This window comes from Centroberyx gerrardi, chromosome 20, assembly GCF_048128805.1.
Source record: "Centroberyx gerrardi isolate f3 chromosome 20, fCenGer3.hap1.cur.20231027, whole genome shotgun sequence".
Classification (NCBI taxonomy): Eukaryota; Metazoa; Chordata; class Actinopteri; order Beryciformes; family Berycidae; genus Centroberyx; species Centroberyx gerrardi.
In genome coordinates this window covers 22,904,273-22,931,768 of record NC_136016.1, presented here as the reverse complement: position 1 = coordinate 22,931,768, position 27,496 = coordinate 22,904,273, and the positions used below count along the sequence as shown (strand labels likewise).

The window sequence follows — 27,496 nt, the reverse complement described above, 5'->3', positions numbered from 1 at the left end:
AAGGCGAAAGTCAAACCTTCACTTAGATCCCTGCTGCCTCTGATGAGCAGGCAGGAGAACAAGATGTGAGAATGACTTCAGAAAGTGTTGGTGATCTTTAAAGGAAAAATCCACCCAAAAACACTTAAACACTGTTTTAAAATGGAAAAAACAGCTATTGGTGATGTAACGTTCATTTCTGGCTCCATGCTGTTGTTTGGTGGTGTGTTTTTCTTAGAGTTTGATATGAGAAAATGTTTCAGGATGTAAAACATCAGCGGTAAACGTCAGGTTTCGGTGTCAGTCCCTCAGAATCAAAGAGCGAGGGCTTCTTTCTAGAGCCGCCATTTTGCACCGAGAGACGTTCAACAATCATACAGGGAGAAATCCATCGTAGAAGAGGAGAGAGACCAGTTTCTCCACCACAGGAGCAGGAGAGAGACCAGAATGCAATGCAGCAGAGAGACAGGTTGAGGGTTTGATTGCAAGCGAGAAGTTCAGGCTCCTTCTCTGGGGTTCATCGAAAGGCATTCTGGGAAATGTAGGAAATCGATAACTGCAGTAGAAGTAGACGAGGCAGGTTGAAGGAAAGTGGGTTCACCAAAAAAGTAAATTACAACACTTCATCACTAAATAACTAACTAATGGAATATATTGCACATCACAGATTGATGATCTATAACAGTGTAAGTGTATGTGAGGTTGGATTTTTCCTTTAAAACCTCTATAAAGGTGTTTTTTCGCAGTTGTGCAGCTTCTGCCTCAGGATGTTTTGTACAAAAAACACACATGCAGTACGTACGTGGGCGTGTGCCACGTTCACATCGACACACACACACACACACACACACTCACTCACACGTACACATACTCACACACGCACTTTGTACACCTTATTTTTTGCACAACTTACCCAAATGCATGAACACACACTTTTAAATCTGTCTGTCTGTTAGATGAAACTCACTGTTCCAAAACCATCTGGTGGAATCTGAGTTTCAGACACACTAACAGCTGCAACTTGTGTATGATATTTGTACGATATGTATTGTAAATATTGCTGTTTGATACGATGATATGGTTATTCAGTCGGGTTTGTATCTGTTTTTCAATGTACAGTGATGTTATTTTTCCCGGGATAGGAGTGACTCCGCCACCAAAGACTTGCCTGATCCTGACAGAGGAGTCACTGAGCTGAACGGTCTGTTTTGCACTGTTTATCAATGTTTAATAAGATTCACGTTTACAATAAATTTTACCAACAGGAAGCTGCAGTGGTCTTTATTGATTGGGTGCAGTGATAAAATTATTGGTTAAAATATGTATGTGCAATAGTCTGTTTTCCAGGAAGTAAAAGTAATGGGATTTTGATATAAAAATACAGGAAAATAAAGAAAAAATGACAACTTTTTGGCATTTATAGTTAAATAAATACTTGATATGATATGGAGAATTAGTTAAACAGTCATTTTTCTTTTCATTGTCACAATAACTAAAACCTAAATCTGTGTAAAGCCTGACATCAACACCAGCCCGGCTAGCTCAGTCGGTAGAGCATGAGACTCTTAATCTCAGGGTCGTGGGTTCGAGCCCCACGTTGGGCGCATAACTTTATGTGGCACGGTGGTGCAGTGGTAGCACTGTCACCTCACAGCAAGAAGGTTCGATTCCCGCCTGGGTCGCTGTTGGCCATGTGGGGGCATGTTCTCCCCATGCCTTCGGTGGTGGGCTATCTCGTGAAAAGGGGCCTTTCTGTGTGGAGTTTGCATGTTCTCCCCGTGTGCTCACCTGGGGTTCCTCCATATAACATCGGTAAGGACTCCCACTAAAAACATGCAGAAGATCATCGCCTGACCAGCGATGACGAAGACTGAAGTTGGTCCCCGGGCGCTAAGTTAAGCTGCCCTCTGCACCTGGTCTGCCCCCTGGAGGAAGGACATGGGTCAAATGCAGAGACTGAATTTCACCGACCACCGTCAGCATGTGTGTGTGTTTCTTCTCTCTCTCTTATCTAATGGTAAAAATCATGCTGCTGAAATGGCTGTCTGCTATTGGCTGATCTTTGGTGCCAGGTGATGTCACCACCTGTTGTGTACTTTATAGAAGGTGACCATCACCTGGCACCAAAGATCAGCCAATAGCAGATGGCCATTTCAGTAACATGTCATTCCCCTCTCTCTCCCAATCTTTCCTGTCTCTCTCTAGTTTGAATTATCTAATAAAGGTGAAAATGCCCCAAAAATACATTAATTATGATATGAAGAGTTAATTTGCAAAAACAGATTAAAACCATTCGTGAAAAAAAAAGAGCAGACTGTTGTTTGTAATGCTTCACGGACTTTCTGAGTCCAAACCCATTTTGTCACAAAAGCCGTTATTGCCTATTATAATGCATTACTAGTTTGATTATTTGATTGATATTAGGCTACTTGGGGGAAAAAAACTTGATTTATAGAAATGAATACAAATGAATCTCTTTTTCCAAATGAACTTTTCATATGTAGAACTATCTAAAAGGAGAAGAAGTCATTTTTCATTTCATTGTGACTTTAACAACTTTAAGCCAATGGGACGGCTGAACACTCTGATTTAAAACAGCGTGCTTAACGGTTCAGAAACCAAACTGCACCAACGATCACAGGCTGAAGGGACGGTCGACCCTGCTGTTTTGTTTTTTTTGCAGGTGCAGGTGCACAGGTAAGATGGAAGCATCCTAATGATGGATTTATGGGTTTGAATGCAAATAGGAAGAGCTCAGCCAGGAACAATCAGCTTTCTGTCTTGGGACTCCTGTACTGACAGCTTTACATCATCATTAAATGTGTTCCTGCTTGCTCTGTATGAACCTGTAGGAGCTATTTGTTTATTTTGAATATTTGATTTGTTTAAATCTACATATGTTTATTTTCTGTGTTAACACTGGTGGCAGTAGAGAGCCCCAATAGGTATTTAGTAGGACAGGTGTGTGGGGCGGGCATGCAGCCAGGAAGGGCATATGGTTTTTTTACCAGAGCAAGAGAGAGACAGAGTTTTGTTTGTTTGTTTGGTCTTGGAACCTGGAAATAAATCAAATTGCAAACTTAAGACTTGGACTGGACAGTGGATCTCTTTTCTTGCCTGAGTTACCAACTGCTTGACTGGTGCATCATTGGTTTTTTTTTAACTTTATTGGACAACATAAACAAAGGGGAATCAATGGACAAATAGCCACTACAGAACCTATGGGGGGTTTGTTTGTTCTCCCTGCCAAATCTGCAGCGTTCCTGCTTGGATCTGTCCACAGAGCGACCTGAAAAGCCTTTAACACAATACAAGCTTCATCTGAAATGACAGTGAAGACAGTAGAGAGCGTCATTAGAGCCGAGCTGAGCGGCAGCAGCAGTGTGAAGGTGATTAGACTCGAGTCAGACTCAAGTCACAGTTTAAATTGCTTGAGTCTTGACTTGATGCATGAAGAGAAGACTTGAGGCTTGACTTGACTTGGGTTCTGGTGACTTGGGACTCGACTCTGACTTGTACTTTGATGACTTGAAAAGGTTTCTAAAGTCTTGACTTTGTTCCAGCAGACGACTGAATTTAAATTCTGTTTTCTGAATTTGTATGGAATGATTGAATTTATTGAAGTTGAAACTGATTATAGAAATCAAACTCATGATGCTCTTACCAAGTTTTTATCCTATTAAAACCATATTGCATTGAAAAGTCCTAGATATTTAGTTTTTTTTAAGATATTAAATTGATACTGGACTCTTGATTTGTTCTGACTTGACTTGCTGTTCTACATTTAGACTTGAGACTGACTTGGGATTCGAGCAGAGTTGACTTGGTCACACCTCTGTTGGCAGCTGATGCAGATCCTGGGTTAACAGACTGTGTGAAGCCCTGATTTGTCATTTGTGAGTGACAGGTATGCTAGTTAGTGAAAGCTTTGGGTTTTGGCTGTGGGTAGATTGCTGTGACAGCAGTTAATCAAGATTTGTGTAATTACATCATTTGTATACTGATTTCTCATCCTTATTTTAGGCCGCTTTTTAGCCAGTTTTGAAAAAGCCACCCTAAAACACTTGTTGTCTCTACATTGTTCTCTCTCCACTCTCACTTTTTCACAACTGGAAAAACTCTCACTCTTTTGCTGCTACTATACTATCAGTATCTCTCCACCTGCACATACTGTATATCACACAGCTGAATGATCACAATCTCAAACTAATTATCTGCCCATACCCCACCTTTGACTGAAAGCAACAAGTTTACGCTCCTTCTCTGGGGGTTGTCAAAAGGTTAACCCTTAGTAGGTATCTGTGCCCAGGGGCCTATGGTATAGGATGGCTTTTTCCTTTAACCCTACACAAACAACCTGTCACCCTCGGGTGCTTGGAACACAAGACAAACCACTGACCCAGATTTCCACAGTCTTTGACAGTAACTTGAACCAAAATCACCAGCACAAATTGCTTTCCAGCTGCAGTTTGGGTTTTAAGTCCCTTGTTTCTCCCAGTAGTAGCAAGGGTTAGACCAACATATCTGCGTATAAAGCGGAATAGTGTGAACCCACCACCACCACCACCCCTTTTCTAGCTCTGGGACTTTTATTTTGAAAACTCTAACATTTTCTTATAGGAAAGTGGTATTGTTGGTGTTGCTGCTACTTGACACTGAAATCCTCCGTTTAAAGTCAGCTGCGTCAAGCTAGCCAGAGATAGACAGAAGAAGATCTTCACTTTTGAAATAAAAAATACAACAAAAAGAATAAGTATTTTAGAGTAAAACTAAATATGGCAAGCACAGGGCATTTCAGTGGTGGCTTATTCTGGCTGACTTGTATTGGAGCTCCCATACTATAGCCTTCATTAGGAACAGATGTTGTGAAAACTTGACTTTTTCGAGATAGTAGACATCCTTCTGAAATGCCTGAGATATATGAATATATGCTATCAAAAGGACATGTCCAAAATTGTATTTTCACTTAGCACAGATTATTCCTTAAATATATTATTTATTTTCGCTTTGATACTTAGTTAGTAGTACTCCAAAACATTTCAACACGTTAGTTGGGAAGGTTTTATTTTGAAAGTCAGGACCGGAAGTCGTATGTTTTATATGTGGCTAGCTTGACACTAGTGTAACAGTACAGGGGGTTCGGGGATTCGGCGGACTGAGCTCGTAAACGACGTGGGAATTCCGGTTTCTTCCGTTCGCCACAGCGATAAATACGGTAAAAAATGTCTGTTATCATGTCTTGTTTTGTGTCTGTTTTGTGAAGACTGGGTGAAATGAAACTCAGACTGACTTGGAGTGCAGTCGGGCTCGAGTCCATCTAGAAATTTCCTCGGCTATTTCGGCCACTTATTTCATATTGCCTGCCCCCTTTGAGGGTTTCAGGGTTTCACCACCGCACCGTTATTAGCCAGTGTGATTTCAACGGGATATCAGCTGGGTTGCCTGTCATTTCGTGCAAATCCTAGCTAAATACAACATTGCTTTTACTTGCTTGCTTTATATTCGATCTTTTCGTTGCTTCTTGACAAAAACTGGAAGTTGAAATTTGAAGTGGAACCGTTGGAAACCTGGACAGAGCCGTGATTGTTTTTGCTTGCTAAGTAGCCCAGCAGGCCCAACTTTTAGCTAGTTTCAACTGTTTTTAAAATGTGACTGTTCGCTGCTCTGAAACAAACTGTTGACATTAATACACCTACGATACAGTACAGTACAGTAATGTGAGGTATTCCAGCAATGTTGACAGATCAAGAGTTCAAACTCTTACCGGGAAACATTGTGGTTTGAGGGCTGGGTTTTTTTTTCTTGAAGCCATGCAGCAGATTCAAGTTTCTTTTTTTAAGGTTTTGTGCTTGAAACAGCAATATAAACGCTTTCTATTGACCCTGGGAAGAGGTGAATGGGTTTTGATGGACACACACACACACACACACACACACCACTGGGAGGGGGGAGGACGTGGCAGGGTGTAAAACTCCCAGTTTAGACATTCCTAGTCACTGGGTTATGTCAGGACAAGTTGCCTGCTATACAATTTGACTTTTTCTCTGTCTGTTGGGTTATTTAGGCTGCAGGCAAACCACAGCTGGCAAAGGGAGGTGGATTTAAAAGAGATGATTTGGTGTTGTTTTCATGTAAGCTGGTTCATTTCAGTAGTTTCAGTGCATTCCTGAAGTCCCCATGTCTTGAGTTACCAAGGGTTAGATCGATATATTGGGTTTTTATTAAATATCTGATATTAGTCAGTCAGTGTCGTCCATCTCTGATATGATGCAGGTTCCTCCTGAACACAGCTAGAGAAAAACAAGCTGTAAAACCTGCAATGAAATGTGATTTTCTCAACACGTTCTATATTTATTCATTTAATTGTGAAATTAACTTGTGAATTAATTCTTCATTTTAAAGGCAGTAACGTATCCCAGAGTTTCTCTACCATTGAATAGTTGTGGTGGGTCACTCTGCCTTTTAAAGAGCTGCTGACACTAAAAGGATTTCATCAGTCTGCGTTTCAGTGGAGAGTTTTTTAGCGTCCCACGATGCTCTAAATGCTGTTTCACCCTGACAAGCAGAAAGTTCTGGAGGAAACACTGAATACTTGTCATATTTTGCCATTTAAAAAGGTCAAACAGCGAGATGTTGAATATGTCATTGTCATGCGATGTCATGTCTAAAAATCTCAGTATCAGTTTACATTCACTAGAAGTTAAAACTCGGAGGGAATGTAAACAAATAGTTATTTTAATCAGACGTGTCTCTCTGTTAAATAACTGCTCCTCACCGACGGTTTAGACACAACAAAACTCTTCTCAGGGGACAAAACCTTTATTAAAATGGGGGTCCGTGACCTTTAAAGTGTCGCCACTTGGGGGTGTTTGACATGAGGAAGTTTGGGGACCCCCCGCTGTGTGATGACAGCTGGGGGGGAGAGAGGCTGATTCAGAGCTCAGATCAGTAAAGACAGACTGGGAGCCTGATGTGAACCTGTAGTGCTCTGCTGTCTGAAAACACATCGTAAATAAATACCTGGGGGTTAAACATATGGGCCGATAAGGAGGAGGAAGTGTGTGTGTGTGTGTGTGAGAGAGAGAGAGAGAGAGTCCAGTTTCTTCCATTTTTTTCCCTAACAAGGTTTTATTTTTTTCCTTTTTCTTTCTTTCTTTTTTGTTTGTTTTTTGTATGCATGGAGGGTCTAAGGTTGGTGGTATCAGGTAGGTTAGGATATATAGAATAGGTAATAATAATAACTTTATTTGTTTATTTGTATAGCACTTTTCTAAAAACAATGTTTACAAAGTGCTTTACATACAATAAAACCCAAAGAGACAGTGATGTAAAAGTACCACAATTAAACAAATAAAATAGAGTTGAGTAAATACAAAAAATAATTATAGAAATAGGAATAAAAACGTAATAGAAGAGACAAACACTAAAACTGAACTAAAAACAGATGGAACTTTATATAAAAGTGTGTGCCAAACCACATGAAAGCCCTGAAAATACAAGTTGTCTCCAAAAGAAACAGCAGTAAGAAGCTAAATAAGTTAAGAAAAACGAGAAACTTAACTCAAGAGCGACTCCTAACCTCGCTGCTCTGAGCTCAGTGGTTTGGTCCCAGCTGTGTTTAGGACAAGGTGAGGATAAGAGCTGCAGCTGCTCTCGTATCTGTCCAGATGTCTCATGTCTGGGGAAACGACCTCACTGCCTGGCTGCAGGAGGTCTTATCAGCTTCTGAAAGGAAAAAGACTCCGGCTCTCTGTCCAATTCACTTTCAGCTCATTTTGTTAGGAACATTTCAGTGGAAAGACCTTCCTCAGGTTATCTTCAAACGAATGGGAGAAACCGTCTTGTGTAGGTTCTGTGGATCCGCATGCACCAATCAGATTACGCCCAAAATGACTCCCCATTAGCATAAGCATTATGAATACAAATGTACATGTAAGAAATAGATATATACTTCACATCATGGCAGTATTTACATATATATATTTCAAGAACAATTCAATCAAAAACTACCAAAACAAAAAACTTGTGGTATCAGAACTTGGTTGCAGCCTGGAAAAGTAGAAATGGAACATGCAGTAAAGACATCATATAAATACCAATACCAGCGTCTCTACCAGAAGTTTACACACAATAGATATATATCATATAGAGTGTAAAATGTAAGTGGCAAAGCTATATAAGGCGATTCCTTCATTGTACTGCTATACAAGACAGAAAGCAATATCACATCCAAACCTGGGTGGAGCCTGAAAATAATTCCTTAGTAAGGAAGTAGAGGGAAGAAAAGGAGGAAGAATGAGACGTGCACTGTAGACTAATAGGGTCAAATGCAGCTAGAAAACAGAACATAGGGCCACATTCAAACCATAGCACAGAATATTTTATAGGATTATTTTCAGATGAAGCTCATAGTTCAGACTCTTTCAGGGTAAAAATCCAAAAGGCACCACGTCTTTTTTTTTGGCAACAGTTTGGCAGAAGATCCACAGGGAAGTCACGGTCATTCCTTCGTATTAGGGCTGAACAATTAATCGAAATTTTATCAAAATCGCAATATGGCCTACTGCAATTTTCAAATCGCAGGAGGCGCAATATTTGTTAAAGGCGAAATGTGTGTCAAAATACCATTTTAAATTAAATATTGTGGTGCTGCAGGGATGTCCTGGCCTACACATCATATTCTACAGACTTAAGAAAACATCTTTGGTACAGATCCCCGCAAAAATCACACCATAGTCATTTTAATACGTTTTTCAATGAAAATGAGAATAATGATGTAAAAATGATCATTCCCTCTAATATCGCAAATCATATCGCAATTGCAGTATCAGTCAAAATAATCGCAATTAGATATTTTTTCAAAATCGTTCAGCCCTACCCTGTAGGCCCCCAATTAATTGATGCATGTCATTAAACTCCTAATCTGATGCATAACTACACAGGGGAGAGGGAGATTTGAACCATCGACAAGCAGCACTGGTTTCTGTCAGGGTTTGACCGATAGGGGTTTTTAAAAGCTGATAGTGATGTTTTTGTATTAAGACTGCCGATAGCCAATGTTTTGTGCCGATATTCAGTTTCTTTAAATTGGAGCATTTTCATGCAAAAATAATAATAATGCAAGTATTCAGAGTTTCCTCGAGAATTGTCTACTTGTCAGGGTGGAAAAGCCTCTGAAGCAGCAGTCAGACCATCATGGGACACTAAAACTCTCCATTGAAACCCAGACTGAAGACATTTTTTGTTAGCAGCTCTTTAAGGCAGGCTGACACTGAACTGTTAAATGAGTAGACAAAACGTCAGAAAATCAGATGTCATGTCAGGTTTTCCAGTCTGTTTTTCTGTGTCTGTGGTCAGGAGGAAGCTCCATCATATCAGAGGTGGAGACACTGATATAGATATTTAATTAAAGGCCAATATCAGTCCAGATATATCAGTCTAACCCAAGTTACTATGCCATATTTTCTCAAGAGTGGCAGAAAAAAAGTTTGCTTTTTCTCCTTATTCACCTCATGCTGCTCCGCCCACTTTGCTATCTTCCCATTCGAACGCACTTATAATCATCCTTCTGGTTAAATGCCAGCTAGCTTGTCTGCTTGCTCGTCAGTATGGAAACGATGAATGAAATACGGGAAAATAAATCATCTAAACTGCAGCGATCGAATGGTGTAACTGTACCGCATCCATCTACTGTTACTGATTGGGTGGATGATGTACGAAAGTGGCCTGAAATAACCTACAGGGACATTTTCAATTACTTTGAGTTATGAATTCTGTTTCTTTGGGATATGTACTGAGGTTTGGTGTCTTCATCATCATCATCATCATCTCTGTCCCTCTCCTTTCTCTCCCTGCAGTTTGCTGTACAGTCTGGAGGTAACATGGCCCAGACTCCTGTCTGCTGGTGGGTGTTGATCCATTATTTCCTGCTTCCCTCCTCCTCCTCCGCCCACAATGACTTCTTCACCTCCATCGGTGAGTAAAGCGTCTCCGCTCGATCTTTTTTTTCCCACTCATTCATCCGTAGGCCGCATTTCTCCGCTGTCCCCTGGATGTTATCTGCTGAGAAATGTGTAGGAAATATGAGGAAATTGTTGCAAATGTTCGACTTTGTGCACCCTTTAATATTACAGAGAAAAGCTTGTTTGTCTTTTCCCTGTCATGCGTCTCTTTCATGCTTCTGAGGCAGCGCTCCCACCAAGCACGTCTGCAGGCGGCGGTTTATTTGAACTCTGCAGCGCTTCCTCCTTCAGTTCGGTTTGTTTGGCTGAACTTTAAGTCAGGAATGATATCTAGCAGTTCCTCGTGCTTGGGAAGCCTAACATAACAAAAGGAAGTCTGGACCGATGCTCATATTCAGCTTTTTTAGCTGACATGAACACCAGAGAAGAAGAGACAGACAAGTCATGCTTGGTGTGAAAGAGGCCCTTTGATGCTGCTCTAGCTTGCAACTGTACCAGTAATAACTAGATCCCTCTCTCTCTGTGTGTGTGTGTGTGTGTGTGTGTGTGTGTGTGTGTGTGTGTGTGTGTGTGTGTGTGTGTGTGTGTGTGTGTGTGTGTGTGTGTTCCCAGGCCAGATGACTGACTTGCTGTTCACAGAGAAGGACCTGGTCACGTCCCTGAAGGACTACATCAGAGCAGAGGAGAGCAAACTGGAGCAAGTCAAAAAGTAAGACGCCTCTACTGACTTGGATGATATCGAACATCGCGATATTTCGTGAATATCGCGATACTTTCCATGGTATCGAATATTCTGCTCAGTTTGGTCTGTGCCTGGCAAGTTAGGGTCTGATCACACCTACAGTTTGTTTTCTTTAACCCATTAATGACTAACTACTAAATTTAGTGTGTTAAGGAGCATTTCCTTAACACACTAAATTTAGTAGACACACAGATTTTTTTCTGTTAGAGGTAAAAATACAAGATTTGCAGAGAGAACTGTCAAGGCATGTGGCTATACTGTACATACCAAAATCAACATTTTTGATTTCACATATTCTTCACGGCTTTATTGGTAGACAAATTTTTTTATTTTTTTTTAGAAATGCAAAAAATCACAAAAATTAGTTTAATATTAATTTAACATACTAAATATCAGATTTATACCAGATCAAAGCACATATTCTTGCCATTTTTGTATCATACTATTTTTAGTAGTCAGTCACAAGGGGTCTCTGATTGTATCAGTTTTCACAAAAAAACTAGTGTAAACATAGGTTCCCATGTTAAAAATAAATTTGCATGTAGGGGCCAGATAGACTCAAGTAAAAATCAATTATAAAAATGATTCTCCAATGTGTTTTCAGGGAGAAATTATGAGAAAAGTAGCTCAACACCCATGCGTTTGATCATCGTGACATCGCCTCTGGCAGGTCACCAACCGTCCTTTATTGTTAATCTCTGCTCTGTTGTATAAAAATCTAGGTGGGTGATAAATGGATGAAAGAGGCGTCTGAAGTTTTGGATTCCCCAGATAGTAAACAAAAAGCTCTTTCTTGCCCTGTGTAAGGCTGTGGTTCAGGTTTCATAAGAATAAACCTCCAGGGAGGCGATGATGATGTTTTTTTTTGCCATTTTTGCATTTTAGAGTTGAGAGAGACAGGAAAGACTGGGGTAGAGAGAGAGAGAGAGAGAGAGAGAGAGATGGATGACATGCGACAAAGGTCCGGGTCGGATTTGAACTCAGGACGTTGTCATAGTTACCTGGTACGCACCTTAGACCATGTTGCTGAATATTGTGATCGCGATATGAATTGCGATACACACAGACACTGAATTTGCTATAGAAATGTTTTCTCAGTGCATAAAAATATTCAAAACAATACATTTGGGGGAGAGAGAATGAGCTGCCGGTGCTTCAGATTTCATCAGATGAATCAAATGAAAGATTTTTCTTCAAGATGCAGCTTGATTTGTGGGACAGGGATTCTTGTTACAACGTTCCCTCCAAGGAAAAGCCGCATCGCTTGTAATTTGGAAATATCTAGCACAGCGCAGACTGGTATCAAACAAAGCCCTGATATCTTGTTTTGTAAAAGGTGAAAGTGGATATCGTCTCGCCTCGTAACGCTATCTAACCACAGAACGGGCTGGAAAAGACCCGGTCCTCTGCTCTCTTTCTGTTGTATCCACTTTCCTCAGGGTGTGGCCGGGCTTTGAGTGGAGCTGTGTTTACTTTGACCTCAGCTAGAGTGTGTGTTTTAGGTGTGTGTGGGATTTGTGGGAGCGTGTGAGTGTGTTTGAACATGCAAGCGTTTGTAGTAGCCTCTATCTCTGCTCGTGAGTTTTGTTTGTTGTTGTTTGTTGTGTGTGTGTGTGTGTGTTTGAGCATGTATGTCTATTTGTACACTACCTATATCTATGCTTGTGTGTGTGTGTGTGTGTGTGTGTGTGTGTCCAGGTGGGCGGAGAAGCTGGACGTCCTATCAGCGACAGCCACCCAGGACCCCGAGGGCTTCCTGGGGCACCCGGTCAACGCCTTCAAACTGATGAAGAGGCTCAACACAGAGTGGGGGGAACTGGAGAACCTGGTGCTCACCGACATGTCTGACGGTACGCACACACACACACACACACACACACAGCCCAGTGCGCAGCGACAGTAAATACACAGCGACAAAAACCTGTGAACATACTGTAAATAAAGGCTAATATAAATTGGTATGCATGCACATACATGTACTTATACACACACACAGACATAAAAAACATGCATACATACACACACACACACACACACACCCTAACCCCTACACACACACACACACACACACACACACACACAGACGTAAAAAGCATACACACACACAGACACGTAATGCATACACACATGTGCCTGCAGATAAACAAACATCATCAGCAACAAAACCTGCAAGCGCAAATACAGGCTAATACAAACTGACATGTCTGCAGAGACACACACACACACACACACACACACACACACACACACACACACACACACACACATACACACACAAATCTCAACCAAGCCTGCCAGCATATATACTGTATGTAGGCTAGGACAAAAAGTCATGAATGCATCTACACACAGTCCTTACATTTAATCACAGACTCGTAAAACATTTCCCATTCCATCTGAAAGCATTGATTTTTCTGTCAGTGCTCATTGTTTTCCTGTGTGTGTGTGTGTGTGTGTGTGTGTGTGTGTGTGTGTGTGTGTGTGTGTGTGTGTTGTTCCTCTGCTGTGTTTATCAGGGTTTATCTCCAACCTGACCATCCAGAGGCAGCACTTCCCCAACGACGACGACCAGACGGGCGCCGCCAAGGCCCTGATGAGGCTGCAGGACACCTACAAACTGGACACTAACGTTATTTCCACCGGAGAGCTGCCAGGTGAGGAGAACCAAGAGATCAGATGAGAGGAGAGGAGAGGAGAGGAGAGGAGAGGAGAGGAGAGGAGATGAGATGAGATGAGATGAGAGGAGAGGAGAGGAGATGAGATGAGATGAGAGGAGAGGAGAGGAGAGGAGAGGAGAGGAGAGGAGAGGAGAGGAGAGGAGAGGAGAGGAGAGGAGAGGAGAGGAGAGGAGATGAGAGGAGAGGAGAGGAGAGGAGAGGAGAGGAGAGGAGAGGAGAGGAGATGAGATGAGATGAGATGAGATGAGATGAGAGGAGAGGAGAGGAGAGGAGAGGAGATGAGAGGAGAGGAGAGGAGAGGAGAGGAGAGGAGAGGAGAGGAGAGGAGAGAGAAATTTAATTTAATTCCAATGGGCAAATTGTGTCATTGCAGCAGCAGAATTCATCAGAAGTCGAAAATCAACAAATCAGGATTGGGATGTAGAGATTATTATTATTATTATTATTATTATTATTATTAATATAATAATAATAATATAACATTTTATTTATAAGCACCTTTCAAGTCACCAAAGGACACTGTACTTTGAGTCATTAAAATACAAAAAACGGAAGAAAGTACAAAAAAAATCAGTAATACTAATAAAATGAAAATACAAAAAATTGGACATTGGTCATCTTTATTAATGTCTGTACACTTGTGAACATGATACCCGTCTTGCACACTGGGCGGTGTGTTGAGTGGTGGAGACGGGTAGCAGGGTGACACATGCTGTTTTTTGACCGTATGGTATGATGATGGCCTTATGAGCAACACTTCACCTTAAGTGTTACCTAACTACTATTTCAATGACCAAAGTGTATATTCTCATGCATCATGGATATTTAGATATTTACATTTTAGCCATTTAGCAGACACTCGTATGCAGAGAATGTCACAGTGAGAGCAACTGTAGAATAAGCTTAAATTCCTAGATAACCAATATTACAAGCATTGTAATTTTTTGGCATGTAAATGGTCAAATGTAAAGACATTAAATAAAGGCACAAAAGATCGGATTTCAGTCAAAAAATATTGGTATCGATATTAGCCTTCAATAACCAATAACGGTCAAACCCTAGTAAGAACTGCAAGTGCTCTAGTCGATAAAATGTATATAGTAATAATATGATAAATAATTATTTATAATTATTTACACAGGAGTTTTTATTACACTGGATAACACCAGTCAGACACTTTGGACATTGAGACACTTTTTAATCGTTTTATATTGTATATTATTATGTTATTTATATTGTTTATGTATATTACCTATATCCTTTCTGCACTATTTTTATTTTATTATTTTTATTACCTTCCCTGTACTTTGTTCTGCTACTGTACTGTACATTGCTGCTGTGACACCTGAATTTCCCCTCGGGGATCAATAATGTGCATCTTAAATAAAAAAAATATATATATAGCAATTCCCCTAGAATGATAGTGTGTGATAAAGAGTTAGGGAAAGAAATGAGCTGATCAGAGAAGGTACAAAAAAAGGATTATTTTTAATGTTTAAGCCCCAACATAACTCATAAAAGGGAACTTAAATCCAATCCCGTCGTCTCCCTCTCTCTCCCTCCACCCAGGCACGTCGTCCTCCGGCTCCTTCAGGAGTTCCCTGACGGTGGACGACTGTTACGAGCTGGGGAAGATCGCCTACTCGGAGACGGACTACTACCACACGGAGCTGTGGATGGCCCAGGCCCTCAAGCAGCTGGACCGGGGCGACGAGTCGGCCGCCGTGGACGCCGTCACCATCCTCGACTACCTCAGCTACTCCATCTACCAGCAGGGGGAGCTGGAGAGAGCGCTGGAGCAGACCAAGAGGCTGCTCTCACTGGGTGGGTACCAGACACACACACACAGGAAGTAGATCCAGCCTCAGTCAAAGCCAGTTTTCATCGCTGCTTGTGTTTTCTGCTCCATTTTCTCCCGTTCTGTCGTTGCTTGTTCCTGTCATGTTGTTGGCATTTTGGTTATTCAAATCACAAACTGCTTGTAGTTCCACCAATCAGAAGTAATGTAACATTAGTGTCAAACTGGTAGTCTGGTCTGTCATTCTGAGTAATCTATTAACATGAGAATCAATCCTGAATTTCCCCTAGGGGATCAATAAAGTGCAATCTTAATCTTATTCTTAATCTTATTCTTAATCCCGGTTCAGATGGATTGACCCCAGATGGTGGCATGCCAGCCAAAACTAGAATTATGGTTTACTGCCTGGTTCTGAACAATTGGATTGTTGTTTTTTTGCTTTAAAGACCTTTTTAACAAACATGGCTGACATACTTTCCGCAGCATTTAGGTCAGTTCTCAGCATTGCCAGCAATGTTAAGAAACAACTTTCTGTCTCCTCCGACTCTGTCATCACTGATTTAGTAACACAATAACACAATACAGCTGTTGTCTCCGACAGATCTTTCTGTCTCTGTTGTCAGACGACTGCAAAACTATAAAAAAGTGATTTGATCGAGGGTGAGAAAATGCTAACAGCCCAGAAATTACCGTTAGCCTTGGTTAGCATTTTGTGACCCTAGATCAACACATATATTGTAATTTTATAAACAGTGAATTGTTCTGGACAACTGGGAAAATGTTTTGAATGACAGAATGTGTGTGTGATCCCTCATGTTCATCTTTGTCCCATTGCGTAGTGTGAACAGCTTTTTGAGGCTGAACTGCCCTCGACAAGAGCTGAACGGTCTTGTAGTGTGACCTAGGCTTAACAGTGCGAGTGTGTGAAAAAAATAGCATGCTTACTCGATCTATCTTCTTTTGGATAAAGGATAAAAACATGTAAATAAGTTTCAAATAAGAACTCAGTGCTTTGCAATCCATTTACTCCTCACTGACTCACCATGTTACTGTCCCGTGCCCCGTCAGACCCGGCCCACCAGAGAGCGAACGGCAACCTGAAATACTTTGAGTACCAGCTGGCCAAGCAGAAGAAGGCGGAGGAGAAAGAGAAGAAGGAGGGAGAGCAGAGGGAGAAGAGGCAGGTGGAGACGTCCAAGGGCCGACCCGCTGACTACCTGCCGGAGAGGAAGAAATACGAACAGCTGTGTCGCGGAGAGGGCATCAAGATGGTGAGGAGCGAGGGAAACGCACACACACACACAATGTTGATTTTGGAATTCATCTTTTTCTGTCTTTTCTTCTCACTTTCTCTCTCTCTCTTTCTGTCTTTCTCCCAGACTCCTCGGAGGCAGAGCCGCTTGTTCTGCCGTTACTTTGACAACAACCGCCACCCGCTGTACGTGATTGGTCCGGTGAAGCAGGAGGACGAGTGGGACCGCCCCCGCATCCTCCGGTACCACAACATCGTGTCGGACAAGGAAATAGAGAAGGTCAAAGAGCTGGCCAAACCCAGGGTGAGTACACAGCTCTTACCCAGAATGACTTGCAGTGAGCGCAACAGTAGAATGAGCTTCAATACCTCGCAGCCGTCCAATAGGAAGGAGCGTAGAGCCGCAGCGTCAATGACGATAGATGTCACAAAACACTCCTGTGAGTCAAGAATGATCGTATATGATAGAGGAATGCTGGGAAAAGGAATAAAAGCTGAGGAAAGCTGACAAAGGATTAAATTTTTTTTTCATTCACAAAACAAGAAATTATGTAGAAAAAGCTGTTTGCATTATCAAACTCATATTGAAGGCACGATATTAACAGAATACATCACGTTTTTGGGAGATTTGGCCCTTTAGTCGATTTAAATTGTTAAGTGATGAGAACATAGACACTAAAATCATCCATGTGTCCCTGGTAGATCTTTTGCTCCTGTGCTCCATGATAACACTTTAGCGTACACTATGTCAGTGATTCTCAACCTTTTTCATATCAAGGACCCCTAATTTAGTCCACATTAGGGCCACAGACCCCCATTTGATGAGATTTTGTCTCTATCCAAATCTGAGAATATTTTTATTGTCAGATATGATTTTGTCCAGAATCCCATGACTGTCTGTATTGCAGGTAGAGAGATAACAGAGAAACTATGATCAGAACAGTCATTCTTCTACATTCTCTAATTGTGTTAACTTCTTGTAAATTAAATAATGTTAAAGTTTAACAATCTCAAGGACCCCAGGTGGTCCCCGGACCCCACGTTGAGAACCACTGCACTATGTTGAGTGATAGTAGGCGACTAGCAATAACCTAAAAAACGGAGAAAATGAGAACTTGTAGCAGCTCGAAAGCTAAATGATAAGTAATTTTAAATGATATGCGGCTAAGTCTGGTAGTTTTGTGTAAGAGATTGGTAAAATTTACATGAAACACGATATAAGCGTGTACTTTTTTGAACTAGCAGGAACTACTTTCTCTGTTTCCATAGGAAGTGAAGGTGATGGGAGACAGGAGTACAGAAATAACAAAAATCACTGTGTTTTGGCGATGAATACCTGGTTGCTCATGATAATATTTCATTTTTAAAAATCATGAATCTACAGGCCGTAGAATAAAACCTAAACTTTCACCTTATTAAAATGTCAGTCAGATGCTAGTTTTAACAGGGATCAGAGAAGTAAACGATCTACAAGGTACACATGGATGATTTTGGTGTCTGCATTCTCATCACTTCTCCTAAATTTCCTAAATCCACAGGTTTTTGTCAGTGCCGTGCAGCGTTAGTAAACTATCAGTACACTATCTGCACCGCCTGGACTTCATGATCATGATCAGGATTATAGTCTGACAGGCAGACGTTCAGTGTGCTGTAGACGTCTTTTCCCACTAGCTGGCGTCAGAGCTTCAGTAGTCGCGGCAGCAGAACAGATACAGTATGGAGGGTTAGGTCTTCCTGTTGCATTCTGGGAAGGGGAGTGGGTCCTTGAGCTTGTGTACGTTTCCCCTCTTTCCTTATCTGTTAGTGAGTGGAGTTTCATAACTGACGCCATATCATTCTCCACTACTCAAAATAACAAATGTAGTATTGAAACGATTAGTTGATGAATTGATTAGTCGATTGACAGAAAATTTATCGATTATAATTTTGATAACGAATTAACCGTTTTAACCAATACCAAACCAAAATTGCTGATTACAGCTTCATAAATGCCAAGATTTTTGTCTGCTGGTCAGACTAAGTGAACAATTTGAAGAATCACTTTAGGTTCTGGTAACTTGTGATGGACATTTGTCATTATTTTTGACATTTTACAGATTAAATGATTAATCGAAAAAATAATCGCTAAATGAATTGATAATGAAAATAACCGTTAGTTGCAGCCCTAAACAACACAACAATTTCGCCAAAACCCCACGATGCCACAAAACAGAAAACAGACAGCCACAGTACAGGGGCTCAGCAGGGCCAAAAAGCTCCAGCACGGTGCGACAGTAGTGAGCAGAGAGCGAGTCTCGGTGCGGCGGGGAGTCGGTGTGTGTCTCCCTGTAACTGTCGCCCGATTGGCTCCACAGCTGCGCCGCGCCACCATCTCCAACCCCGTAACTGGTGTGCTGGAGACGGCCCACTACCGCATCAGCAAGAGGTAAGACCACGCCCGGCCAGGAGGGACGCCGACCGGGGGGGGGGAGGCAGCACCCCCCCCTACCCTCATGACCCCCCGAACCCCACCCACCCACCCATCTCTGCATCCAGCACCCTGTCCTCCCCCCTCTGTTTTAGCTGAAGTCCTGGCAAGAGCACACAAACAAACAGCTGGATGTTGTATTATTAGAATTATTTACAGGTTTACTATGAGGGCTTGTAGAGTTATTATCAGGGTTCCCACACTCCTGGAAAACCTGGAAAAGTCAGGGAATTATAAAATAGTGTTTTCAAGTCCTGGAGAAGTGATGAAAAATGATAAAAGGGAGAAGAGTTTTGGAGAAGTCATGGAATTTTACTTTAGTGAAGTTAATGCTTTTTATTTTCTTGAATACTATAAAATGTTACAAGAAGCTGCGGCTGGCTCCGAAACAGTTGAGGAATATTACAACAACCCTTTATTTTAAAGTGAAAAACAAACTAATGCTTAAAGTTAGTGTAGCTGATGGTTTGATGATTACTTTTTAATTCAGTCTCATTAAAATTTGGCCATGGGAACTTGCAAAGGGGCATGGAGAAGTCATGGAAAAGTTTTGTAATTTCATCAGTGAAACGGTGTGGGAACCCTATGTTATTTAATATAGATATTAAATATGTATCTATACACAAGATAAACCTATTTTAATATTTGGGGTATTAAAAAGGTAATACTTCCTCTTAGCTTCCAGTTGTTGCTCTTGCCAAGGATCATGCCACTGCTTTATTTCTATAAGGAAGGAAAGGGAGTCAAAGGACTGAATGTTTGACTCTGTCTCTTTAACATCGTCCCGGGAGGCAGCAGGGGGATCTAACTTCATAACAGCTTCATGTCTCTGCTGTAGATCAGTCAGCATGGTCGACACGCTGCATCTCCACTTAAAGGGAAGGTTCAGTCATTTTAGAGACCTATCCTGTTTATCACTAACCATGTCCACTATTATAACAAAAACATTGTTAAATCAGAGTTTTTGTCTCTGAGAAATCAGCACCAGCCTTCTGTTAGCATTTGTTAACAGGAAGTCAGTGGGGTATGAAACCATTGCATTCAAAATCCCATTCAAGCAAGTTCTATTACGTATTCATACTATTACTACAGCTATGGAAGTGTATGGAATGGCTTGCAAGTGATTTTAAGAGTCATAGTTTCATACCCCATTGGCTTGTTAGCACTGGTAACAAATGATAATAGGAGGTGGTTGCAGATTTCAGAGAAACGCAACTCTAAAGTAAAAACATATTCTAAGAGGGGCTTGATTAGTGATTAAGAGGGTAGGCTTATAAAATCACTGAACATTTCCTTTAAGGAGGATCTAAACCCCAAACCCAAATCTTTACACAGATTTGGGTTTGGAGTTTAGATACTCTTTAAGATGCATTTTACATTTTTACACTTTTCCGCATTCAGCTGATGCTTTTGAATGCGGTGAGCCGGTAGACGGTTCAGTTTCTTGCTCAAGGACATGTGAGCAGGACACATGGCTGTTGCAGGAGTCGAACCTGCGACATTTCTGTTACGGGACGGTCCGGTAACCGCTAAACCACCCTGCTGCCTCCCTGACTATAGCATGGTCAGACAACATCTCTGTGTCAGCTAGTGACATCTCTCTCTCTCTCTCTCTCTCTCTCTCTCTCTCTCTCTCTGTCTCTTCTCTCTCTCTCTCTCTCTCTCTCTCTCTCTCTCTCTCTCTCTCTCTCTCTCTGTGTAACTCTATTGTGATTGGCGGGCTAGCTAAGACGTGCCACGGTGCATGACCGTCAGACAGGCAAACTGACCACGGCCCATTACAGAGTCTCCAAGAGGTAAGGGGCTCGACGGCGGCGTCAGACCGCCGGAGCTTGAGATCAGACTCCACTTTGTCTTAACTAAGTGAGCGTTTTGAGCCTTTTTGAGATTCCACTGCTGTTGTTTCCATCCTCTAAAACTCCTAGTCCACACTAATGCGGATAAATTTGAAAACACATCTTTATTTCTCCGTTTCTGCCTTCCATCCACACTAAGACAGCGTTTTCGACCACCGAAAACAGAGCTTTCCAAAAACACAAGTCCCAAGTGCATAGATTTAAAAATGCCGGTTTCGTGGATGGGGAAAACGGGGCTTTTCGAAAACGCTGATGTGCGATTGTCATGTGATCTCAGGTGCATCATTGTCATGTGATCCATCCAGGCTGTACCCGTTGTTTCAACGGCTCAAGGAATGGTGATTGTGGCTGGAGAGCCGCCCCAAACTTAGAGAACAACTCTACCGTGACTCTTTTTCACTTTTCACTGATTTAGGCATTTTTTCATAAACTTAACTTGCTAACGGACTCCGTTCTTCATGATCGCTCTGTAAACAACCTTTTGAAAAACCTTTGACACGAAAACAGCATTCTCAAATTTATCCGCATTAGTGTGGACAAAGCCTCAGTATCCCTTTGGGGGGGAAAAAATGTCAACTTCAGTTTCGTTCAAAAGAAGTGTAATTAATGTAACTCCCTCTTCTCCATTCTGTCCTGACCGGTTCACACATACAGCCACAGTCTGACTCCATGTGTGTCTGATCCTGTGACGGCTTGATATATTTTGTTTTAGCTCATACATAAGGCTCAGTCTAAAGGCAAATTTGAGTCAAATCACAAATTTCAATTCCTTTTCACAACTTGCACCCCATTCTCTCTCTCCCTGTCTCTCTTTTCCATTCAAACCTGTTTCCCTTTGCTCGTCACGCTTTGCTCAATAACACTTAACGATGCATTTGTTTTATTCCGATGCATTAACCTGTGAGTTATCGTACGGAAATGTTTTTTAAGTATGCGATAGTACGGATAGACAGTGCAATCCCCTCTCTTCTCTCAGTGCGTGGCTCGCAGCCTATGAGCATCCGGTGGTGGACAAGATCAACCAGAGGATAGAGGACATCACCGGCCTGGACGTCACCACCGCCGAGGAGCTGCAGGTAACCGCCGCTCCGTAAACACCCGGCACCCAGCAGGCAGGCAGCGGCTACGTTTACATGCACAGAAAATGCAGTTCTTAAAGGATAAGTTCAGTGATTTTGAACCTATATATATATAATGAGTCTCTTCCATCCCTCAAAATGTCTCCAAAAAGTCTGTTTGTGGCTCCACAGGAGAGTTGAGAGGAAACGGAAAAGTTGCAAAGTACATAAATTTAAATTAGCTTTGGCTGTATCCATATTAATGAGCTGTGGGTGTTAATGGAGTCAGTCTTCCCTTTAACACCGGGAAAGCCAAGCTGCTGTTACTTGACAGCTGTTTTCAATTTTAGCGCTGAAATATCTCAGCTTTAAAACATCTCCCTTTGACTTTTCCCTAGACCCACTTTCTGTACAGACCAGGGTTGTTAGATTTTAAAAGTGTAATACAGACCTGTGTATTATTTGTACATGCATCTATCATTGGTTTTGTAACTTTGTGTGTGTGTGTGTGTGTGTGTGTGCAGGTGGCTAACTATGGCGTGGGAGGGCAGTACGAGCCTCACTTCGACTTTGGACGGGTAAATAACACACATGTCTCTGTTTATTCCTGTCAGGGAAACATGAGCAGCATGAGCGGGTCCCTATAGTGTGTGTGTGTGTGTGTGTGTGTGTGTGTGTGTGTGTGTGTGTGTGTGTGTGTGTGTGTGTGTGTGTGTGTGTGTGTGTGTGTGTGTGTGTGTGTGTGTGTCACTATAATACTGACTCTGGCATTCAGTAGGACAGCAGAATTGTCAGCTCTACACAGTGTGTCTCATTTCATTGGGCCAGCAGCTCTTTGTGAGATCCTTGCATATTAGTTGCTACCTTTGAATGCTCTTTCTATAATAATTTCTCTTCATATTGGTGTAAAACTTGATCCTGTGCAAAGCAGTAGGCAGGAAGAAACAAGGGCAGCTTATTGTGAAATGATATCCAGATGCAAATTCACCAGCTATGTCCATGACTGGTCTAAATTTGTCGTTCTCAACCATTTCGGATTGCGATGCCCAAATACAAAGCGATGCCTACTTGGAATTCTTTCTTGCGGGCGTGACACATACAAGATGATGAACTTTGACACCAAATTATTTTCAGTACTCCCTTTTTAAGCTATTTTACTTGATTAATTACTGGAAGTGCTGTTATTCACAAGAATAAAGGCTTTTAGCACAAGATTAAAAACATTATACTAAATATATAGATTGGAAATATACTTTTTCAGGTTCCAAGAAATCATCTCAACTCCTTCAACGCCCCAAAAATCCTTTTTCCCGACCCTCCAGGGGGGTCCGATCCGCAGGTTGAGAACCACCGGTCTAAATGTGCTTCCTCATTAAAATTGATTCTCTTGCTCTGGTTTTGCAGAAAGATGAGCCAGACGCTTTCAAAGAGCTGGGCACCGGAAACCGCATCGCCACCTGGCTCCTTTATGTCAGTAAATAATATATGTATCTCTGTCTTCTAACCATTTCCTACCTTATTTAATTATATCTTCTCTTTAAAAGTGTCTGAGTTTTGTTTATAGTACTAAAGTAGGATAGATGCAGGATAAATACATGAAGGGGGACTTTTACATTGTATCTGTAGCTTGATTCTCTCCTCCTCTGTGTTACAGATGAGTGACGTAGCGTCAGGAGGAGCTACAGTCTTCACAGACGTAGGAGCTGCTGTCTGGCCCAAAAAGGTACAGTGCAACATTTCTACACTAGACCGGTGCAGAGGCTCTGCAGTCGTGTCACAAATCTCCTATAAACCACGTCTGGTTCCATCATGGAGGAACATTGGAGAATTGTTATGGTTATTATGGTTACCTAGCTAACAAGCTGACATTATCTAAACACTAAATTGATCAGATCAGTGGCAAAATTATCAGTTTCTAGGCAAAAACTGTTCACAGCTATTACTACCAAGAGGTGACGACTTCCAATATGGCCGCCAGAAGGTGTGTTATGTCACCTGAAAGCTCTTTATAATGCTACTATGAGAATAGACTAGACACCCAGTATTAAAAGCTGTCTGGATAAAGCACAGTGAAGCTGCTGTGTTGCTCAACTAGAGAGAGTTAGTGTCACTGTTTGTCTACTGTGGTTAACTTTTCACTCCAGATGTTAAAAGGTGACTGATTCTGTTTGAGACGTGACTGGTTAGGGCTGCTGGCCGTGGTTAGAGGACGACAGGGTTGGTGAACAGAGGAGGGAGGCAGGACACCGGAAGATCAATAATACGCTCAGTTTGAATTCAAATCGCCAGGTTCAGGTTTTAGATCCAAACTTGATAACTGACATTACATTGTGTTGAAAAACGTTCTGCCTGAAGGGTAGAGAGAGACATATTTTACTACTGAAAATGGGCGACATTCCACTTTAAGTATCAGCTAGCGTGTACTTCCAATACTTTTCCAGACGGTAATACAAAGGTTATTACTAGAGCTGCAACTAACGATTATTTTCATTGTCGATTAATCTGTCGATTATTTTCTCGATTAATCGATTAGTTGTTTGGTCTATAAAATGTCAGAAAATGGTGAAAAATGTCGATCAGTGTTTCCCAAAGCCCAAGATGACGTCCTAAAATGTCTTGTTTTGTCCACAACCCAAAGATATTCAGTTTACTGTCATAGAGGAGTAAAGAAACCAGAAAATATTCACATTTAAGAAGCTGGAATCAGAGAATTTTGACTTATTTTTCTTAAAAAAATGACTCAAACCAATTAATCGATTATCAAAATAGTTGGCGATTAATTTAATAGAATTTAATCATTGCAGCTCTAGTTATTACACTGGAATAAAGCAAAGTAAAGCAAAGTGTTTCCTTGTGTGTCACCCAGGGGACGGCGGTGTTCTGGTACAATCTGTTCCCCAGCGGAGAAGGAGACTATCGGACCAGACACGCCGCCTGTCCTGTTCTGGTCGGCAACAAGTGGGGTGAGTTCACTTCACTGATCCTGTATATAAGTTTATTTGAGTTTCATCACTATTTCTGTATTCTCAGTTAGGCGGCGTTCATATGAGCATTAGTGATGCGTCAAAAAAAGGACAATATCCCATGTATTTAAATGAGACGGATGACAGTGTGCAAAAATATCACAACCCAGTCCGTCAAAAAAAGTTTAAACTAGCTGAACTTTTGACGGAGCACAGGGAAATGTCATCAGCCAATTAAATTTTTCCAGATGGGTATAAAACAAAATAAAACATCTACAACAAAATGAATTAACATGCAGTCTGAAGACAAAGACAAGAATTAAAATAACAAGGAACACAAAGTCGACCATGTACACAAAATTAGAAAGGCAAACAGAAACAACATGAAAGGAATTTCAGATGATAAAGAAAAGGATAAATGACAGAAGATAGTTTTACACAGAAAGACTAGTCAGTTCAAAACAAATGGAAGATGTAGCAATTGTTGCTTAATATACGAACTTGTCAAAATGTAATGCACTGTCCCTCTTAGTGAGTCCAAAAAGTAATAAAACCTAATATTGTAATAAATGTTTTCCTGAGAATGAATCAGCAGTTTACAGTCTGAAGATGTTATCACATTATCTGGCAGCTTGTAACTTTAACATGTTTTATTGCATTTTCGGCCCATATAGAGGGACATTTTATTACATTTTGACAAATTATTTTATATATATATAGCAGAAGTAATGTAATAAATGAGAAGATTGTTGTATTTATTATCTTTTCTCTCTCTGCAGTATCTAATAAGTGGATCCATGAACGGGGGCAGGAGTTCAGAAGGCGCTGCAGCCTCGACGAGACGGCCTGACAACGGACCCACCGGCTCTCCTTCTCCTCCTCCTCATCACACCCCCAACACACACTCTCACACACACACACACTCTCACACACACACACACACGTTTGATCCTTTCCTCAGCCGCCGCTCCCTCCCTCCCTTCAAGCTCAGCGCTCGACTCCTGAGTCAGTGGCTGCACATGTGATCTGACACATTTATTTTTATCTGAAGAGTGTGTGTGTTTCTGACATAGCGTGAATGTAAGAGTGTTTGAGTGTGTGTGTGTGTGTGTGAGTGAGCCTTTGCATCTGTGGTAGAGTTTGACCGATACGGGATTTTAAAGGCTGATACCTATATTTTTAGATAGCTGATATTTTGTGCCAATATTCAGAATCTTTTAAAAAAAAATCATTTTCATACCAAAAAATTACCAGTTTTCAGTGTTTACTCCAGAATTTTCTTCTCATCAGGGTGGAAAAGCCTCTGAAACAGCATTAAAACCATCATGGGACACTAAAACTCTCCACTGAAACCCAGACTGATGAAAAGGAAACTCCGGGAATACCTGACTGCCTTTTAAACGAAGAATTTACCAAAACATAAAACGAACATTGACTCTCTATCTGATATTTTAAAACAAGTCAGTATCGGCCTGACGTATCGGTCTAACTCTAATCTGCGGTGTTGTAAAACATCTGTGCCTTTTTCTTGTGGGTTTTGCACACTCCGAAAAATATGGGACTTGTACGACAGATTTCACTTTACTAGCAACAAAATACCACTGCAGCTGCCGTTTGCTTCCTGCCTTACCAACTTTATTTTATTTGATTGTTTTAGTGAAGAACGTACGGTCTCCTCTTCACATTACCTTCAGACTTTGTTGTTTTTTTTAACCTGTTACTATTGTTATCAAGCCGATGAGATTTGGCATAAGCCTTCATCTGAGCATCTATTCTGTTTTTATTTTCTGCTTCTGAACATTTTTGAGGAAATCAGAAACACTGTTACCACGGCAACCATACAATGTTACACTGACTCCACTCCGCCTCTGTCTCCTCACTCCATCTCTCTCCATCTCTCTCTCTCTTTCATTTTTATCTTTTTTGTGTCACCTAGTCCTGTTGATGCACTGTTGTGTCCCTCTCCTCTCTGACCTTTCACCCTAACTCATGCCCTGCTACAGTCCCGCCCTGTTGTAGTCCAGACCAGTCCAGTCCAGGTCACGACGTACGTATCTTTCCTGAGACCGTGGAGCCGGTAGGGATTCAGCGTCTTCAGCAGGGAACAGATTTACTGACATTGTTCAGTCTAAAATTACAATATTACCATGCTACGTGTGTGAGCAGCTGCTAAACAAAGTTGTTGTTTTTTTTTACTCATTTTAAAAGACTCGTCAGGATCTCACGTTGCTATCCGTCGTAGCCAAGACCTGAAACATGACGCTGTTTTGATGCCTAAATCAAATAAGCCAAGTGTCTTAAGTGTCAGAAAAATAAGATGATAGTCTGAATGTGAGTCTCTCGTCGACTCTCAGCCAAAACAGAAGCAGTGTATTCTGCCTGACGGCGTTTTCAGTGAAGACAGAAGTAAAAGAAACTGTCACTTTGCCTGTATACTGTCTGCTGTCGTGTCCCTCTGACCTTTGAACTCTAACCAGTCCAGTATCTACCCACCACAGCCTCGCACCGACGTCATTTAATGCGTCACTCCCATGTCTTGTGTTTCTGTTACTTTGTGCATTGTGGTATCACCGAGTGCATTTCTTCGTTTCTGTCTGCATACAGAATGAAACCTGTCCACCAGTAGCTGACGCTAACAAAAACAACGCAACAATCAATTCTTGGCAGACAGTTTCTATTGTTTTCTGCCACGCTGCTGCTGCTGCTGCCGCCGTTTGGCATCAGTGAAAATGATGACTTCA

The 27,496-nt window shown here is 41.5% G+C and overlaps 1 protein-coding gene and 1 non-coding gene across 2 annotated transcripts; both read left to right on the top strand.

The window, feature by feature from the left end:
* Positions 1-1,510: 1,510 nt before the first annotated feature.
* On the top strand, positions 1,511-1,583 carry trnak-cuu (transfer RNA lysine (anticodon CUU)). Its single transcript has one exon. It is a non-coding gene; the product is annotated as a tRNA-Lys (tRNA).
* Positions 1,584-5,103: 3,520 nt separating this feature from the next.
* On the top strand, positions 5,104-25,826 carry LOC139922036 (prolyl 4-hydroxylase subunit alpha-1-like). Its single transcript, XM_071912473.2, has 15 exons — positions 5,104-5,194; positions 9,837-9,954; positions 10,554-10,650; positions 12,382-12,533; positions 13,200-13,337; positions 14,931-15,185; positions 16,228-16,430; positions 16,539-16,715; positions 18,766-18,836; positions 21,711-21,810; positions 22,317-22,370; positions 23,197-23,262; positions 23,447-23,515; positions 24,659-24,755; positions 25,535-25,826. The coding sequence occupies exons 2-15, from the start codon at positions 9,861-9,863 to the stop codon at positions 25,603-25,605; spliced, it is 1,644 nt and encodes a 547-aa protein (XP_071768574.1). The 5' UTR covers positions 5,104-5,194; positions 9,837-9,860; the 3' UTR covers positions 25,606-25,826.
* The last annotated feature ends 1,670 nt before the right edge of the window (positions 25,827-27,496 follow it).

Coding starts and splice junctions, on each gene's coding strand:
- LOC139922036 (XM_071912473.2), top strand. CDS start 9,861: ATGGCCCAGACTCCTGTCTGCTGGTGGGTGTTGATCCATTATTTCCTG. Junction 12,534..13,199: donor GCTCACCGACATGTCTGACG/GTACGCACACAC, acceptor TGTGTTTATCAG/GGTTTATCTCCAACCTGACC. Junction 16,431..16,538: donor GCGGAGAGGGCATCAAGATG/GTGAGGAGCGAG, acceptor TCTTTCTCCCAG/ACTCCTCGGAGGCAGAGCCG.